Source organism: Ostrinia furnacalis, unplaced genomic scaffold (genome assembly GCF_004193835.3).
Source record: "Ostrinia furnacalis isolate ACB-3 unplaced genomic scaffold, ASM419383v2 OfSCF1849, whole genome shotgun sequence".
NCBI lineage: Eukaryota > Metazoa > Arthropoda > Insecta > Lepidoptera > Crambidae > Ostrinia > Ostrinia furnacalis.
Window position 1 is genome coordinate 124,774 of NW_021132088.1, and position 19,173 is coordinate 143,946.

Here is a 19,173-nt window from a genome sequence, read left to right on the forward strand (position 1 = left end):
TCACGGATAATACTGTCACGGCGAAAAAATGTTTCCCGTTGGCGCGCGCCTGAAGTAAGATAGAAATGTATGCTGATTTCTTTGTCACAAAACGTTAAAGACTTGATTTGTACGTGACGTCACATCTTTAATCATTGTTTAACTTCTTAAGATAACACGGGTACCAAAAATAAAGCGTTCTTAACATGTTCCCCGTAAGCTCTTGTATAAACATTGGCTCTGCAGAGGGATTGGAACTTGGGAATCCGCAGAGAAAAATAACAATGATAAATCCAAGCGAGAATGGCTAACAAAATACTTGAAAGACTAATATTAATAAAGCGATAGAAGTGCCGCAACTTAGTTTTCACTGTCTGCTGTTGATTGTAACTCCTTACTTACTCAACGTTCTGATTTATTCCTGGTTCCAAATCAAAGTAATAATCACTCGTTCGTTCGTCTTTCGTTTCAGCCAAATGACGTACACCCGTTGGACAAAGGCCTCCCCCAAGGATTTCTATTCTAATAATAATAGTCTAGTTTTCATCATTAATCCCTAATTTTTAAGTGACCCCTATTGTAATACATTACAGGAGTTTTGTTTTCAAAGGGGTCACTTAAGAAAATTAGGGATTGATGTTGAAAACGAGCATACGAATATTTTTTTACCGCTCATAATTGCGTCTATTCACATAAACGATCAGAACAATAAAAACAAATGCCGGCACACCTTTAAATTAGCGTTCGTCTCCCAATTTCCAAGTAGCTCAGTCCCCTGGGACCGATTGGAGATACCCGGTACCAGGGTAACAAAGTACCTGAGAGATGGTTGGGGAGAACGATTAGCACGTACGGGATTGAGAGACGCTGCGGAAAGTTAACGACCGAACAAATAGGTGTGACTGTCTGTTGCTTACATTGTTTTTTGAAACTGTCGTCATTCACTCGTTTAACTGACTTGACTTGACTTCTACAAAGTATGTTTAAGGTTTTATTTTTATTTACAGTTAATGTGTGCTGAAGAAGTAGTCAAGGAAGAGTCGGAGGATGCAAGCAGCCTGTCGGACTTCCGTTGTTTGTTAATAACATAACCCTCCTTCTGGCACAGTCGAGTAAAAAGGTACGATTAATTAAATTATCTATATATATAAAAATGAAACCCGTTTTCCGTTGTCACGACATAACATGAAAACGGCTTGACCGATTTGGCTGATTTTTTTTTTGTAGTTTTCTAATACTCTGTACAAGGTTTTTACGGAAAAAAATATAAAGAAAATCTCTACGCTAAGGCGGTACGAAGTTCGCCGGGTCAGCTAGTAATTAATAAATGATCCTTAAATGGTCATCCAATCAATCTTAATTTAGTATATTTTTAGTACTTTTACTGTTATTATTGAGATTATTCAGATATTCTTTCTTCATAACCAGTAAACCCTGTCATTCTTGTTAGAGTTAGCCTCCGCTGTTATACAACGTAGGTCGTAGTCGTAGTGCAAACAATATTATGAGACGTTTACATAAATGTAAAACCTCCAGCGTTGTCTGGCGCGAATCCTGGAATTCGTTTACTTTAGAAAGCTCCTGTGGTAGTGTGTGGTCTTCCTTGTGGTGTGTTAATTTCATTTTAACAGGCTAACAAAAGTTTCTCTTTTGTTTTTTGATCAGCCCACATCGTAATGTACACTTCTGAAATGGCATTATTGAAATAGTTAATTGCATATGTAATACGTATAAACACAAAAATATTCAATTGTTTTCGTCGTCGCTATTTTTGGCCACCCTGTATATTATACCCGGTAAAATTGCAACCAGAAAGGGTGTAACAAAACTATACCCGTTGTAAAACAAGCTCGTTGATTATTCTTTTTTAATGAATTAATGGCTGTAGTTAGTAAAGAACGATTAAAATAATTAAAAGTGCGATTATGACGCCATCTATCGGCCTCGGAGGAGACGTTGCGGTTTTTATGGCCGTTCAGTTGTAATAAATGAGAAGTTTATCAGGGAAAACATTAATGAAGGAACTTGGATTATTGTTTTATAGCCGAAATTGCTATTAAGATTAATTATTTAGTAAGATGTTGTGCAGGATTAATGTGTATGGTATAGTGGTTTTATTTGTGCTGAAAAGCGTAAAATTTAAAGTTCACAGTATAACCAATAGGCAGTTAGACAGGTACGGGTTTCATACTAAAGCAATAATTAATAATTATTGTCACGTGGTTCACTTGCAAAAAACTACGAACAAAACGTAAAAATATTTTCCTTGTTTCCATTGTTTCAGGATTATGGTTAAAAGTAAATAATATTTATTTAGGTATGTTTTAATCTGTGTGAGCATTATCATAAGTGCCAAATATTGGTCTAAATTTAATAATGATTTTTCATTTTCATTTTCATTGAACATCCCTAAACGAAATTATTCTTTCTTTCTACCGACATGCTTATTATTTTATGAAGTTTTCAAGTAACTACAAGTTCAGTTATTTAAACAACTAATCCAAACAAAATTATATGCATCTGAGAATATGTCGACCTCAGTCTTCTTTAATATAGTCAGAAAAATTGTGTTGGCCAAGGTAAGGTGGAACTTTTATAAAGTTTTCAACTTAAATAATCCGAAAGTTCTCCCCCAAAATGGGTCCTTCATACGTTTCACAAAAACTTGCTAGACTTTGCAAAATTTTCCGCCAACATCGCGTTGTTATTACAACAATAATTGTCGAGATCCCACTTTTAATTGATCCTCGAGGGTGGTTTGAGATAAAATGCGGATATCTCAACTTTCTCTATTAGAATTTAGGCCTAATAGGAGTTTGTACAGTAGGCTTAGTTCATGCAAAGAACACAACCAATTGCACAGGTTCTGTTAGCGACGTCAAGAATAGTCGAGATTAATGTTGGCAGCATCATGTCAAATAATGCAAATTAAGTAATTAGTCTGTTTCGTAGTTAAGAAAATGAACATGAAATTTTCGCCAAAAAGGCAATACCGTAGCGAAAACCATCAGGCTCTCTCGCTTACTCACTCGGTAGGCCTCTTTCTTGCATTGTCTGATCTCTCACTTCCACAAAATAGCTTCTCTTTCACACTTTTCTGGAAAATCTAGAATGTTCAGGAAAAAATAGAGAAGAAACGAGACGGAAATATCGGACCTCTCGCTTCGAACATTCTAGAACGTGAGATAGCAATATGTTTTGTCCTTGTCTTGCACGGATGGTCCGTTGCGCGAGGCAATACCGTAAAGAGAGCCGTTTTAGGTTTTTTGTCAATAACTTCGCCAATTTTGGGAATTTTGTGATGAAACTTTTTGTATAATGTAGATAATTTAATTACGCATCTGTAGAAAATAAGAAACCATTGTAAAACTACCTGCCAGTTGGAGAAAATTAGCAAAATCTGTGGATTTCCCGAAGACAGGGATAGCAATAGCGTGTGAAAGCGGGACGGAGATAGCCGCTCCCCATAAATACGGAATGAACCGCTCCAGCTGTCTGTTTCGTAGTTAAGAAAATGAACATGAAATTTTCGCCAAAAAGGCAATACCGTAGCGAAAACCATCAGGCTCTCTCGCTTACTCACTCGGTAGGCCTCTTTCTTGCATTGTCTGATCTCTCACTTCCACAAAATAGCTTCTCTTTCACACTTTTCTGGAAAATCTAGAATGTTCAGGAAAAAATAGAGAAGAAACGAGACGGAAATATCGGACCTCTCGCTTCGAACATTCTAGAACGTGAGATAGCAATATGTTTTGTCCTTGTCTTGCACGGATGGTCCGTTGCGCGAGGCAATACCGTAAAGAGAGCCGTTTTAGGTTTTTTGTCAATAACTTCGCCAATTTTGGGAATTTTGTGATGAAACTTTTTGTATAATGTAGATAATTTAATTACGCATCTGTAGAAAATAAGAAACCATTGTAAAACTACCTGCCAGTTGGAGAAAATTAGCAAAATCTGTGGATTTCCCGAAGACAGGGATAGCAATAGCGTGTGAAAGCGGGACGGAGATAGCCGCCCCCCATAAATACGGAATGGACCGCTCCAGCTGGCATGTATTGTTTTGTTCAGTTCAGAGAACAAGTGATCTGAAGAAGCAAGAACTGAGAAAAGGAAGCGAATAATAAACGCGAGAAGTCTCAGCAAGTGAAATAGTGGTTTTATTCCTGCAAGTAGCACCTACTACGCCTGACATAGTAAGGGCAAGCTCTCAACGGCAGTCATCATCGTCCGGTCAGCGCTCTCGAACACACACAAACGCATACAGTCCACTGCAGTCCACCACAGGTTCAGTTCCTGAAATTCAACAACACAACCAATCTGACAATAAAAAGATTTTTTAATGCCTGAACTTCTTGCTAAAAAGGAAAGTAAGTACAACTACATATTTGGACATAATCCCTTTTCGAATTTTGTGCAAACTGTAGGTACACTGAGCACAAATAATTCTTTTAATCAATCATATTCCTTATACAACCGTAGCTGCTTTATTTGTTTTACAGTACAGTCAGTCAGCGTACAACTACAACCTTGTTCCAATTGTAACAAGCAAAAGACGTGTTGAGAACTTTTTGGTTACTTGGGAGTATCACGAACTACACTTGCGAGCAAAAGTATGGAATCACTTACATGAAGTTGTTTCCACGCGATCTTGTGAACTAACGAGTTTGTTAGTAACAAAAAAAGTGGAACCATTTTAAAGATTAAACTTTTAACTTTAAATTGATACCAAATTCATTTAAATCACACCAGTATTTAAAAAGATATCCCGGCTGATGTAAAGAAGTAAGGAAAAATACATGTATCAACTGTTTGATACGTCGCGAGTTGCGGCCTATTTACCCCCTATAAAAGCACGTGTTTTCGGATTTTTGCTTTCGCACGTTGATCCTTACACATCTCCGCTTCTTTTGACACTTTACCTGGGATTCTACACCTTCAGAAGCAGCACAAATCGTTGCACTATTGCAAGAAGGGCTCAGCCAGCGGGCTATCGCACGTCAGCTCCACATAAGCCAGTCTTGGGTTTCTAAAGTTTTAAGACGCTTTCAGGAGACTGGTGGCTTTATCCCGAGACCAAGTTCTGAACAGCGCCGGTGCACATCGCAGAGGGATGACCGTTTTTTCATGTCAAACTCTCTATGAAATCGTTATTTGACTGATATCGACGTCCAGCAAGAGCCCAGAAATGTTTGTAGGATAGCTGTTAGCGAGTGGACAGTTCGTCTAAGATATGAGCAATAGAATTTGACTCCAAAAAGGTCTGCCACAGGCTCGAAACTGACGGCAAGTCACCGACTAGCACGCTTTCAATTAGCTCGCACTTATTTTGATGGGAAGGCGAGTAATGGAGGCGAGTTTTGTTCTCCGATGAATGCAGACTGTGTTTGCAGTGCAGCAGTCGAAGAGGTCGGGTCTATAGGCGGCCTGGGGAGAGATTTGTGCAGTGCTGGTTCGCTGAAACAGTGGCTTATAGGGGTGGCTTGCTCGACTTCCCATCGAGATGTGTACGAGCAAATTGAAAGCGTGCTTATCGGTGACCTGCCGTCAGTTTCGAGCCCGTAGCAGGCCTTTTTGGAGTCAAATTCTATTGCTTATATCTTAGACGAACTGTCCACTTGCTAACAGCTATCCTACGAACATTTCTGAGCTCTTGCTGGACGTCGATACCAGTCAAATGACGATTTTATAGAGAGGTTGACATGAAAAAACGGTCATCCCTCTGCGATGTGCACCGGTGCTGTTCAGAACTTGGTCTCGGGATAAAGCCACCAGTCTCCCGAAAGCGTCTTAAAACTTTCGAAACCCAGGACTGGCTTATGTGGAGCTGACGTGCGACAGCCTGCTGGCTGAGCTCTTCTTGCAATAGTACAACGATTTGTGCTGCTTCTGAAGGTGTAGAATCCCAGGTAAAGTGTCAAAAGAAGCGGAGATGTGTAAGGATCCACGTGTAAAAGCAAAATCCGAAAACACGTGCTTTTATAGGGGGTAAATAGGCCGCAACTCGCGACGTATCAAAGAGTTGATACATGTCTTTTTCCTTACTTTTTCACATTAACCGGGATATCTTTTTAAATACTGATGTGATTTAAATAAATTTGGTATCAATTTAAAGTTAAAAGTTTAATCTTTAAAATGGTGCCACTTTTTTTGTTACTAACAAATTCGTTAGTACACAAGATCGCGTGGAAACAACTTCATGTAAGTGATTTCATAGTTTTGCTCGCGAGTGTATTTAACGCTAACTGTACCATAACGAGAGTTTAATATTTTTGCTCTAGGTGCTGTAGTTAGTTTTCCTACTAAAATTATTTGTTTTACTTTGAACCCTATCTTGTACAGCATACCTTTATTTCCTATTGAACCTACTGTATTTTAATACACTGTGTAAGAAGGCGCAGTTTTCTTGGCCGATAGCGAGTTTTCATTGCGTTACGCGCGAGTGGAATGTCTCGAGTTAAACTTAAGAGATAAAAGGCGGAATTTTAATATAATATAATTCATTTTTATAGCTATAATTGATGCCTGACGGCTATGGTTTTGTTTTTGTAAATATTGGTTTTTCACTAAAATTATCATTTTGGGTAAGAAATTAAACCCAAAAATCCAAAAAACATTTTCAAAACGCAAGTTAAATCTGTCTGTAGATACTCATCATAAGTATTCATAATTTCATAGTTAAGTTTAGTATACTTTGAAAGGTCACGGCACCACGACCACGAGGCCCCTTCGATTCATAGTCAAATTAAATCATAGACAAAAACATTCAAGACATTCCGCAACATCTTAAAACAATAACCGCTTCGGTGTTTACAATAAACCGTTTAGTTTAACAACAAACTTCCATATTTATCGCCGTCGTTATCGTAAAGGCTCCCCTGAAGAATCCCTTTAAAAGTTCCAGTTTCCACCCCCCGTCACAACCCGTCTACGGGATTTCATTGCCAATTTAAACTCGGTAATCGTAATATTACTGGAATTGTTTTTGGTATTTTCATATTTTGAGACAGATATGCTGTTATGTTATGGCAATGCACCTAAATTTAAAACAAAATTGGAGCTTTAATTAGAAGAAATTTAGTGACTCATCATCATGACAGTAGCCAATTTAAGTCCATTGCTGACAGACTGGACATAAGCTTACAGGATGGAAACGATATGTGATCTCACTCGCTTGTTTCTAAACTATACAAGATATCATAAAGCTGATTACTGGCCCTGAAAGTGTTTCATGAGCTCTATCAAACGGTATCAATATAATGTAGATTACAGAATGAACTGTATCTATCAAAAAATTCAATATCTAGCTCTAACTATTATCATTTATCGATGTTTTTTATTTTGATCCTAAAACTTAATAAATGTAACGTAACTTGTGTGTAGAAGAAAATCTTTTATTACATCTTACTTTTACGTGTATTGAGAAACTATCCAAATGTTCGATGCACGTAAACACATAAATCCGTAAGAAAGCTCCTAATTGTCTGACTCACCCCAATATCTCACCAATTACCTCTAACTGTTTCTGTTATTTATTTGTTTGGTTCAACAAACAAACTTGGGGTAACTGATTCTCGCGGACTAATGACAGTAAGTGAGATTTGAGTATATTTCTTACTTTGAGATTTTGTAATCTTTGAGGACGTAGAAATATTAACATTAGCAATCAAATACGAGTGTCTATCACAGTGTGCAAGCTACCTATTAATAAAATATCGCGCGCTCATGACAAAAAGTTAAAAAAATCTTTCTCAATCAGCCTAGGGCACGAAGAATACACCCCTCTACCATGGAAATGAAACAGGCACCTCAAAGCTAGCCTAGCTTTGCCAACTTCATAAAATATAAAGGGCCGCAAACTGCTAAATTGGGAACCAATGAAAAGAATACGGGACAAAATTGCATTGGGCGTCCCCGACTAATCGCTTTCCATTGTCCTTGAGGCCACTATCCGTCCCGCTTTTGTCACGGCCTCCCCGGCTGCGCACTAAAAAGTGGACATTAATAAAACACAGTGCAAACGCAGAGAGGGCCAATAATGGCCATGGAAATTCAGAGACGCAGAAATGAAATGGGACTCCTTTCGATTTCAGATAGTGAAACTACAAAACGCAAACGACGGTCCGTGATACGTGACAGGACCGGCTAAGCCGCTCCGGCGTAAGAACTCTTTTATACCTTTTGTGCCGTGTAGGCCTCCACACTCCCGCTTTCTGACGACTTTATTTTTTAATCAAATATATCCGTGGAACGGTGACGGACGGTAGGGTCACAGCGACAGTGAAAAGCCAAAAGGAAAAAGTGCGGGTCTTTTAAGCAAATAGAGGCGAGACGAAGTTGATTGGTTTTGTTAGCGCTCCTGTTGATTGATACGGACGTAAACAATACGTCCAATGTTTAAGTTGCGAACGACAATTGACTCGATATGTTTTCAATGTGAACAGCGCTTTGTACGCCGTTTGTTTTCAAATGGATCGATGATGCTTGAAAGGGTTTTTTCGGTTCGTGTTGACACTGGGCTAACGCGATGACGTTCGGGCCAAAAGCCGAGCTAAGTTATTTATTATTGATGGAAAACCTGAATAAATTCAAATCTAAAGCTTTTTAGTTATGAACATACTGTCAAAGAATTAATTTAATCAATATAATTAGTGAGCCCTGAGTGAAACTCTAAATCATTAATCCAAGTGTTACCAATAAAGACCTCAAAAACAGAAGTTTTCAGGAATGATTCTACTCGAGACTTAAATTATCTCACTTTTCCGGGATGCATTCCTAATAGCACGTGTCTCCCAGGAAATGGATTGTTCCTTACAATTTCCCATGGCGTGATACAGGGTTGTAAGGAAGCTATCAATTTTGCCGTGCTGTGGGTATGGACATCTTGCAGGTACTAAAGATCATTGGATGTTTGATTTTACTGTGGAAGTGAATTGTATACTGAATTGTGTACTTAGCAAGCAATTAAACAACACTAATAATGTTACAATTACTAAATAAATTACTTAGTGAAACACGTAATCTCACGAGTCACGAGCATACGTTTTTAATGAGTTAAATAATATTTTAAAAAATACATAAAAACAAGAATAATTAAAAGACAATAAGCACAATCCTAGGGCCGTTCTGTCGCCACTACCATTAGAACTTTTAAGGATTATAGTAATTTCGATTTAATTTTCATAGTCAGTGTTCAACGTTCTGAGAAATTTAAAATTGTAATAAAAGCTTGTAAAAACAAACAAAATAGGTATCTAGATACCTACTGATTGCAGGGGCTGTAAGGCATAGTTTCGTGAAGAGGGTGCGGTCGCTAATGCGATGCTGAGCGGCCTGATTTATGCCTCACTCGCCCTGGATAATAGTGACGTGTTTTATGGACTCCAGGAGAGCTGGCTGCATTTTTATTTGAAAAAAATACATAGTTGCTCGTTGTATATTACTATTTTTTGAGTAATCTAGGAATTATTGTGCATTTTTTTTTAATATAGTTCTTTTTTATTGTGTCTAACTTTTCACATTTATGCCTCTCGCTCACCCTGGATAATACTGATTACATACATATACTGATACATTTTTATTTGAAAATATGTAGTTTATTCAATAGTACATTTTATGTTATTATTCATTGAGAAAACTAAATTTTCGTTTAGTATTCACTAGAATACTACTAGTCTGGATACTAGTCCATGCTAGTTTTTTCTCTTATATCTTGTTTTATTTCAATTTCTTATTTCATTTATTTTTAAAGTCCAAATCCAGGAGGAAAATCATCTATCCAAATAAATAACACTTCACACATGCAGATTCCTATTTCTGGAGAGCGTTTAATTCAAAAGAAACAATTTGCTTATGTCACATTCATTTTAAATCGTACCCCTTTTACGAATAAAATATCCACACTCTAATAACTTGGCGGTTGAATTAATAGGGTTTCTAATACAACCGTAGATTATATTTTTGTATCAAAACCATGCACACTCGAATGGGCCAGCTTGAATAAATTTGGAAGAGAATTCGGGGCTCATTACTGAGTATTTATGCTAGAGATAAAAATATTAGGGACACGTTTAATCGGAAAGGATGAGCAGGAATGATGAGCATTCGTTAGGGTTTTTGAATATTTTAATTGTTTTCGAAATATATTTTTTAAGGTTTTGTATTTTTGTCAGAGTCAAAAAGGGTGCCTCTACCTACACATTCTAATTAAATCGTAGTCAGTAATTAAGTAGGAATTATTTATGTAGACTAAAGTTGATATTTATTCAAACGTGTGAGATTCTAAAGTGTTTTCTTCCAATGACACATTTTCCTTCATTATTTTTACTTACGGTATGAGATAGAACATAGAGTAGATGGAGTCTATAGGTGTTTTCTATTTGCTAGAAGGCACATACCGTAACTCCCGAGTTGAGATTTTTGTTTTTGTTTAGTTTCAGCCTGATCATCTTAAATTCAATCTCTATATCCATCTATTTATCCCAGCCTTGTCCTGTTCCAAACAAACCAACCATTAGCCTATCCAACAATGCATTTTTATCTTCCCAAATGACATTTATCAAAACAGCACAAAGTCGGCCGGTGCTAAGGACAGTTTTAAAAAGCCAAATTAATTTCCCCTGATTTCCTTTAAGAAGTTGTAACTCCCGGAGTGGGGATAATGCGATGATATATAAAAAAAGGTCCCCGTGAGCCGGGACCCCTAATAAATTACACCCTCGATAACAATGGGGTTTTTTGGGAAACCTTTGTTGCAACTTTTGATATCACCTGAACGTTGGGAAAAATGCGGAAAATTTAAATTGTTTCATACTATGAGCCGGCTAATGTGCATTTAATGGGGATGGACCGAACGTGTTTTCTGATCTTGCAAATAAAATAATTTTAAAATTCTATTTCGCACGTAAAGTGAATCGGACTTCTATGGAATCCTGTAGTTTCTTTACATGGAAAATCTTATGGATAATTTTTTGAGTGAATGATGAAGATCTTAAGCTCTTCACTGGTTTCTTTAGGTTACATGACTTCAAAATGTTTTTAATTTCTCCCTAAACTTTGATTTATCTATATTATAACTAATTGAAGACAGGAAAATTGAAACATATTATGGTAATAGCAATAGCATCTATCCATAAGTGAATATGACAAAATGGAAAAGTAGCCACTTCCGCAGACATATCGCGCTCTTTTGTCCCAAACTATAAAAAATAAAGCCCTAATATCGTTAAATGTTCCCATGGGGAGTGACTGGCCAAAAGCGGGAAATTCGCATTAGGGCTGCCAAACATTAAATATTTTTTACAAAATCACTAGCTACACCTACATACTCGATGAAAACTGACTGGCTTGGGCTGTTTTTCAATTTTTTTTGTTTGCTGATGATTAATCTGCGTTTTTTTTCCACAACAACAACAATTTAGTTTTCACTTAAGTTTTCACAAAACATGGCCTACTTTTCACAGATTGATCAGAACAGATTTTGGCTCTGAATGACAAACATTGTTGATCTAATTATGGTCGTTGTATTAGTATAAAATCTTTATACTTGCCTATTACAGAGTTGTTACAGTACAGTACCTACGTCTTAACTCTTAATATTATGTACTATGTCGTTATGTAATAGAAAAATCATGATCAGTTTGTTAAATTTCCACGCGCTAAAAAGCTGACAGCCCTAGCCAATCGAATGGGCAAACTGCGGACAATTTATATAGCAATAATCCGCGTGGACATTACGCGAAGTCGCGCCGATATTATCGGCGCAGGTTAGTTTGAGGCCGAAAAAAACGACACTCATTTATCGGCCTCTCGGCACTCGGCCCACTCTCCCCCTGATAGATTGGACGCGGTGTGCTGCCACCTTTTTGTTTTACCGTTTTCCTTCTAATCTAGTGGTCTCTGGACTCAACTGACGATGGAATTTGGCGCTTACAATCTTTTATCTATCTGTAGACATTTGATGGATGTCTAAAAAAATTCAATTTGAATTTTTTTGTATCTGTTTTGATGAAATTACAATTAGATATTGATAGAATATTTCTTCTTGTACTGCTAGACAGATTCAACGTTATCTCAAAAAATGGATCATGTTAAGTAGAGTCCCAAAACAAGTTTCATTATGTCCATATATTATGTACGATCGATTCAACATTTTCACAAAATCAGCATACGCTTTTCGTCATTCCCCATAGGTAAAGTCTTTAAATATAAACGAGCGCAGCAATTTGCATCGGAACGCATTGAAGGAGAGCTTTATTTACAAACGTTTTTGAATGAGACCCGTGCACATTGTGATGTAATTGAAAAATCGCTAGCGAACGACTATGCATTATTCAGATGACAATCAAGTGGAATTCTGAAAAACGAAGCGAAAAACGAACGCCTGTTGTTCTACGACGATCTGTGTATTAAAAATTCACAAACTTAATCGCAGTTGCGACCAAACAAAACGGTTCGATGAATTGTAGACGATAGTTGGCAATTTGCGATGAGAATTAAATCGAGTAAGTATATCGAATTTATAATGCGAGTGGTGAAGGATTCGCAGCAAAGTACTACGGATAATAGACTCTATAAAATGTTTAAACAGTTCTAACTATTGAACATTTCATCATTTATTGTGTTTTGTAAAAAGTTTCAGTTGAACACTGTTCTAAAGTTGAAATTTTTAAACACGATACTATGTACACAAAAACAACGGGACTATTCCCACCTCTCGTTCCCACCGCTGCAACTCCTGTGTAGCCAGGATCTACAGCTTGACCGCCATACAAAACTCATATGCACAAAAACAGTATTACCTAGTACAAACCTATGGTACTGAACTCTCAACTGGCTCTAAATAACGATCGCGTCGATTGCAATTTTGCAACAATCTTTTAGAATAGGATCCAAAAAATCGAATTTCGTCAAGACGTATGCGGGCTCAAACTCGGATCTAATGCCTGCATCCAGGGGGATATTCTGCAGACTCATCAAAACAATAAACAAAGTATCGGGCCCTATTTTATTACATTATTATGCGCACCCTATGATTTACGCTGCATAGATCGGCGCAAGTTGACAGAAAAAGTTTTTGCTACAAAAATAATGGTGAATCTATCGGGGATATTTGTTTTGGATCGATGGGAAGAGTAACGGAATGGTGATGCGGTTTTCATTTATTGTTCAATTTAACATTAAAGTTTAGTATAACCTGGTACTATTACTTATTCTGTGGTATAACATTGTGCCCTCGGTTGTTAAGAGTTTTTACACGTGGAACCTGGCCACTTAATTAAGTTTTTATTCGATCAAGTAATATCGATTGTCAATTTTTGTCGTGGATTACCGCAGGCACCAATTTGGACAAGTTTATATTTTCCGAATCCAAATCCATAAAATTCAGGTGAAAAAAAACCTGACAAAAATAATATCCATCCCAAATTAGTAGGAAATTATAAAAAAAAATAAAACCGACTCCAAAAAACCTACACTAAAAAGTAGAAAAATAATTACTAATTACCTACTTATTTATTAGGACGAATTATTAATATTTATGTAGGTATACCATGATTGATACTTCTGGAGTCGGTGCCAAGATTATGAAACATGTAAAGTTTGCCTGCACCGACTCCAAAAGTATCAATCATGGTATACCTACATAAATATTAATAATTCGTCCTAATAAATAAGTAGGTAATTAGTAATTATTTTTCTACTTTTTAGTGTAGGTTTTTTGGAGTCGGTTTTATTTTTTTTAATAAAATTTTCCTTATTTCTTGCTTTTTAGTTAACTAATTATTACCTTGATGTTACCACTGAAGGTAGGCAGTACATTGAGACCATATTCTTAGTAGACTAGTGTAAAATAATATTCCCTACAAAATACAGGTTACCATATAGGAAACCTAAAAAGACTTTAAACCGTCAGCCCACCTTAAAAACATGAAAGAATACAACTGTTGGTCTATTTGTACTTATAATATTTAAAGAATTATCCTACAACTCCTAAGCATTAAGGAGTTGTACCTACCATGATCAGTTTTTCTTCAAATTCGCATGAGACCACCCTTTTGATAATACCTACCTATTCAACAAAAAAATAATCGTTCAAATTGGTTCATAATCGGCGGAGATATTGCGTATAAAAAAGTTCATCCCCAATTTTCCACCCTTGGGGGTGAAATATTTTTTTAAAATTCGCATGAAACCACCCTTTTGATAATACCTATTCAACAAAAAAATAATCGTTCAAATTGTTTTATAATCGGCGGAGATATTGCGTATAAAAAAGTTCATCCCCAATTTTCCACCCATGGGGGTTGTTTTTTTATTATTAAATTTAAATGGGACCACCCTTGAGGTATTACCTATACGCCGAAAAAAGATGCGTTCAAATCGGTTCATAATTGGCGGAGTTATCGCGTAACAAACATAGAAAAAAAAAAACATACGGGTCGAATTGAGAACCTCCTCCTTTTTTTGAAGTCGGTTGAAAATTGGCCAAGTGCGTGTCGTGCCACGCGCAGTGTAGGGTTCTGTAGTTGTCCGTCGTTACCATAATATATTTCATAAGCAAGCAATTACTTCATCTAAAGTCTTTACAATACTTCATCAAAGGATGGACGGAGGCCATGATCATGAAGCGCTGGGTTCATACAAAGTTGCCACCATTCCCATTCCAATTCCCCATTTTCATTTTCGGGGCCCTCCCTGCGCATGAGTGCATCCTATAGGGAAAGTAAAGTAGTATTTATCTTTATTGAATTGTATAATGTATCGAACTAAACAGTAAATGGATAACTTTCTCACCAAGTTACTTGCACTTCATGCCGAAAAACCAAGGCAATGGGTGGGAATCAAAACGCCAAGCACTCCGTTTAGCGTCGTCTTGGGCCTGCTTTACTTTATTGTTCTCTGGCTTGACCTTTGTGGTGTGTGGCTATAAATCACTTTCTTCAATCAAAATCAGGAATCAAAATGGTGAAATCCAACTCCAAAGATGAAATCACGTTTTTATTGCGTGGCAGCACGCGGTCTTCAATGCATGTGGTCTTCATCAATCTTCATTCACAGATAACTATAATATTAGTCGGAGACCTCATTCTTCATTCAATGTCAATTGTCATGTCAATCATCACCCATTTTCCTTTTGTTCTTTTTTTTTATTTTATTTTATTTTTAAAAATAGCTTATTGTCACGGATTACTAATGTTTGGCCAAAAAACGTTTCCCAAATTATCACATCGCAAACAACGTTTCGCAAATTTTCATTTGGCAAATTCTCATTTGGCAAAACAACTTATTGCAAACTTTTAATTCGCAAATGTTGTTTTTGGCATATTATTGTTTTGCAAATTATTGTTTGGCAAAGTATGTTTTGCCAAATGCTTCATTTGGCAAAGGTATTTCACGACAAACTATTTGCAAAATAATTTCATTAGTGCATAGAATGGAATATATATTAGCTTGTGGTTATTGTTTTGTTTAGTGGGTAACTAGTTAATATAAAATTTGTTCTAAATTATTTTATTATTTCATTATTTTTATCGAAATTTTCAAAATAGAGGTGATTCTAGGGTCACTGTTCTAACCTAACCTAACCTACTATTTTCTGCAGTACCTACTTTTTGGAACCACTATTTTCTGCAATATCTTTGTTTTAGATAAAATTCTTGTGAAAACCATGATGTGCATTATGCTTTGATTTGTGGGTAACGGTGGGTAAGTATGTGAAGTGTCAATTTGACCAAAAAAATTATTTGGGATATAATATTTGGCAAAATAAAACATTTGCTATATAAACATTTGCCAAGTAAAATTTTGCCAAATGATAATTTGACGAAATGAATTAGTTGCGAAAAGTACAGTTGCTAAAAGTTCATTTGGGAAATGAAACTTTGGCGATAAGTTGTTTGCGAAGTGAAATTTGGCGAAAAGTAATTTGGCCAAACGGAAGGATACCTATTGTCACAGATATTGATAGATGCAGTATGTGAAAAAATTTGTGTGAGGACGAGCGTGCCACTTTTTAAACGTCATTAGTGTCATTTTAGCGAATTTTGGTGATTGCCGCAACGTAAAAATAATCGTATCATCGTACTGCAATCGCAAAGTAATCGAGTGATGTCGTGTGACTCGATTCGATAATTAATTAATTCCGATAAAACTGATATTTTGATAAATTTATAGCTAGTCGGAATGTGGATCGAAATAATTTTGTAGCGGTAAACGTCATTCTATATTATTGATTTTCTTATTGATTTGCATAATATTTTTTATTGTGCTTCTATCAAAGTAATGTTCGTTATTCCATTGTGCTAAATAGTACTAGTGGCGCTCTCTTTGTAAACATTGTCTTTGTCAATGTTATGTTTTTGTTTTGTTTTGTATAATGTTATTATTTTTTTTTATTTATAATGTTGGTTGGAGAGGCGCCCGCTGAAAACCAGCGTCGGGGCACGCGTGCATGCACGCGTGGCTCGATTAATGCTGAGCGGGCACCTTTTTGGCACAAAAATATGCGTGTATAGTTTTAAGTCCCTTTGTTCTGTTTTTTATTTTTTTCCTTTTTTGTGTCAAATAAAGTTTTTCTTATCTTATCTTTCTTAAAGTCACTTTTTATATTTTCTTCTAAAGAATTTTTACTGGTTAAGAAATTTTATAATACATGAGTCAAATGACTATTACTCTTAAACTAACTGATGTATCTTAACCGCTATAGTTTTCCTTGAAAGTTCATGAAAAGCAGTATTATTACGAATTTTTCCAGATTTTTCAAGCCAACAGTTTAGTTTTTAGAGGGCAAAAACAACACAACTCGAACAAAAATTGGCACTTTAAACTTTAATTATTTGCAAACAGATCCCGAAATGGAAAAATAATCTTAGAAACCTCTAAACCATTTTAAAAGACCTATCCAACGATACCCCACACGATGGGGTAGAAGATGAAAAAAAAAATCATCCCCACTTTACATGTATGGGAGGTACCCTAAAAAAAATTTTTTTTTTCAAAATTTTATTTTACCGTTCTGTGCGTGATTAATATACATACCTCCACAAAATTACAGCTCCCTAGTGCCAATAGTTTCCAGGCAAAACCTCGGACAGACAGACAGACATATCGAAACTATAGGGTTCCTTGTCAGGACTACGGAACCCTAAAAAGGACTTCGAATTCAAAATGTTTTAAAAATAGGTACCCCTTCTGTGTTGTTGTTGCACCCATCAGCGCACACAATAGGGCAACCAATATTTTTTCAAACGGACAACTGTCTCTAAATATCCAATTTGCTACGGTGCATTTTCTAAGGGCATCGCTTGTGGCATCGCGTTCCGCGAATGCAGCACAATTTATGCATCATGCGAATGATTGGTAAATTGGTGACATAAAGGTTTTATTTGTCGATAAATAACGTAACTAATCTATCCACAGTGTTGCCGACAGCGCCCCATCGATTCCCGCGCAAACATCAAGTCGGCGTCCACGTGACCAGTAACAATTTCATTCCACGCCCAACGCCGCATCGAGCAGACGTGTTACATTAAACTAAAAAAGACGCATTTGTATTAGAAAACTCATTTAACATGCCAAGAAAAAAAATCAGACCAGGAATATGGCTGGCACACGAGCTCGCACTTATCAACGCTGTGAAGAAGTACCCAATACTTTACAAGAAGGATTACCGATCAAAGGAAGATGCGACGGAGGAATGTTGGGAAGTCATCTCGGCAGAAGTTGGAGTCCCTAGTAAGTTTCTTCAATCTTGTAACAATAACATTATTTATTATTGATAAATTATTAAGTGTTATTTATTAATCTCTTGGGTGTTTGTTTGTGGATTTAGTTCATATTTATTGTGCATTATTATTATTAGAATTTAGAATTTTTCCTTAGCGAACGTTATGGTTTACTGTTTTATACGAGACAGCAAAATACTGCCGGTTTTAATATAATGTGATGTGTCAAAAAGATCTGAATTTCGTAGAAATAAAACTGTCTGAATAAATTAGCTAAATCTAGAAATTAATCTTCTATGTCATATCTCGTATCGATCAATATAGAGATGGAATGATTTATATCCGCGTACTCGTAAAAATCAGTAGTAGTTAAGTAGGTGTATAATATATTTTTATTACTTGTTCGCAGAAGATCAATGCGTAGTGAATTGGATGAAGTTAAGAAAAGATTACTTCGGAACAATACACAGTCGACGAAAATGTCTGCAGTTCCATGAATCACCTCTAAGTTTTCTAGATTGTAGCATTTTCGACAAAATCTATAAGAGTGCATCAGATAGTAAGAAGAAAAACAAAAATAATTACGTCGCAGAATGTGACCAAGACTCATTAAGTGATAAGGAATTTATGACTGATGAAGAATTAAAAAATCTTATAAAACCAAAAAAAAAGAGAAATATTTCAACGCTTAGATCTCACCCAAATAGAAGTTTACCACAAACGTCAATTCCAAAATCAAAAGTCATGATTGCTGGATCACACACCACTAAAACTGATGAAAAGAATTTACCAGAGACAGTTACTGAAATTAAAATAGAGGTACCAGATATAGATGACACGGATGCAAATGAAAGCAACCCTAAAAGATTTAAGCCAAGCTCTGATACTCCTTTAGAATTTGAAATACCAGCAACGACCAGTGTTGTGAAACAAGAAGTTGAATATAACCCGACATTGACTGATCTGTCTGTTGGTCTAGCTTCTAAAGATGCTAAGACATTTTACAATGAAGTGGCTAGTTATATCACTAGCAAGTTTTCAGCTAAGAAGCAGACAGACATACAGCTACGGATCTACACTTTATTGACACATATAGAATTAGAAAAGTTGAAAGCCGCAAAGCAATGATTTAATTTTTATTTTTGACATTCATATTTTTTCATTTTTGACATTAATGTAATTGTAATGTAATGACTGTTGTATTTATTAGAAATACATTAAAATATAAAAAATCATTCTAATATTTACTATAAATAAGAATAAATGCATACATTCTAATATTGAAAATTATGGTTTTTATCATTGAATCTGTGTAACCTAAGAAGTACGTAAGTAGATATCCGAACAGAACTCAGAACAGTAGATTCATAAACCGGGCAAAATCGTTAGGGGAGGCCTATCTTCAGCAGAGGTCGCCTGTTGTAGCCGAAATGATGATGATGATGATGAATCAATACATCAGTTTTTATCGATA

The 19,173-nt window shown here is 36.1% G+C and overlaps 1 protein-coding gene across 2 annotated transcripts in view; it reads left to right on the top strand.

The window, feature by feature from the left end:
- The window catches only part of LOC114353869 (uncharacterized), a 33,498-nt gene extending 14,603 nt beyond the window's left edge, over positions 1-18,895 (top strand). For both annotated transcript variants that reach the window (XM_028305999.1, XM_028305998.1), the window contains exons 2-4: positions 987-1,099; positions 17,395-17,709; positions 18,109-18,895. In XM_028305999.1, the coding sequence (XP_028161800.1) occupies positions 17,547-17,709; positions 18,109-18,827 (882 nt within the window). In that variant the 5' untranslated portion in view covers positions 987-1,099; positions 17,395-17,546 and the 3' untranslated portion in view covers positions 18,828-18,895. The remainder of the gene's footprint in view (positions 1-986; positions 1,100-17,394; positions 17,710-18,108) is intronic.
- The last annotated feature ends 278 nt before the right edge of the window (positions 18,896-19,173 follow it).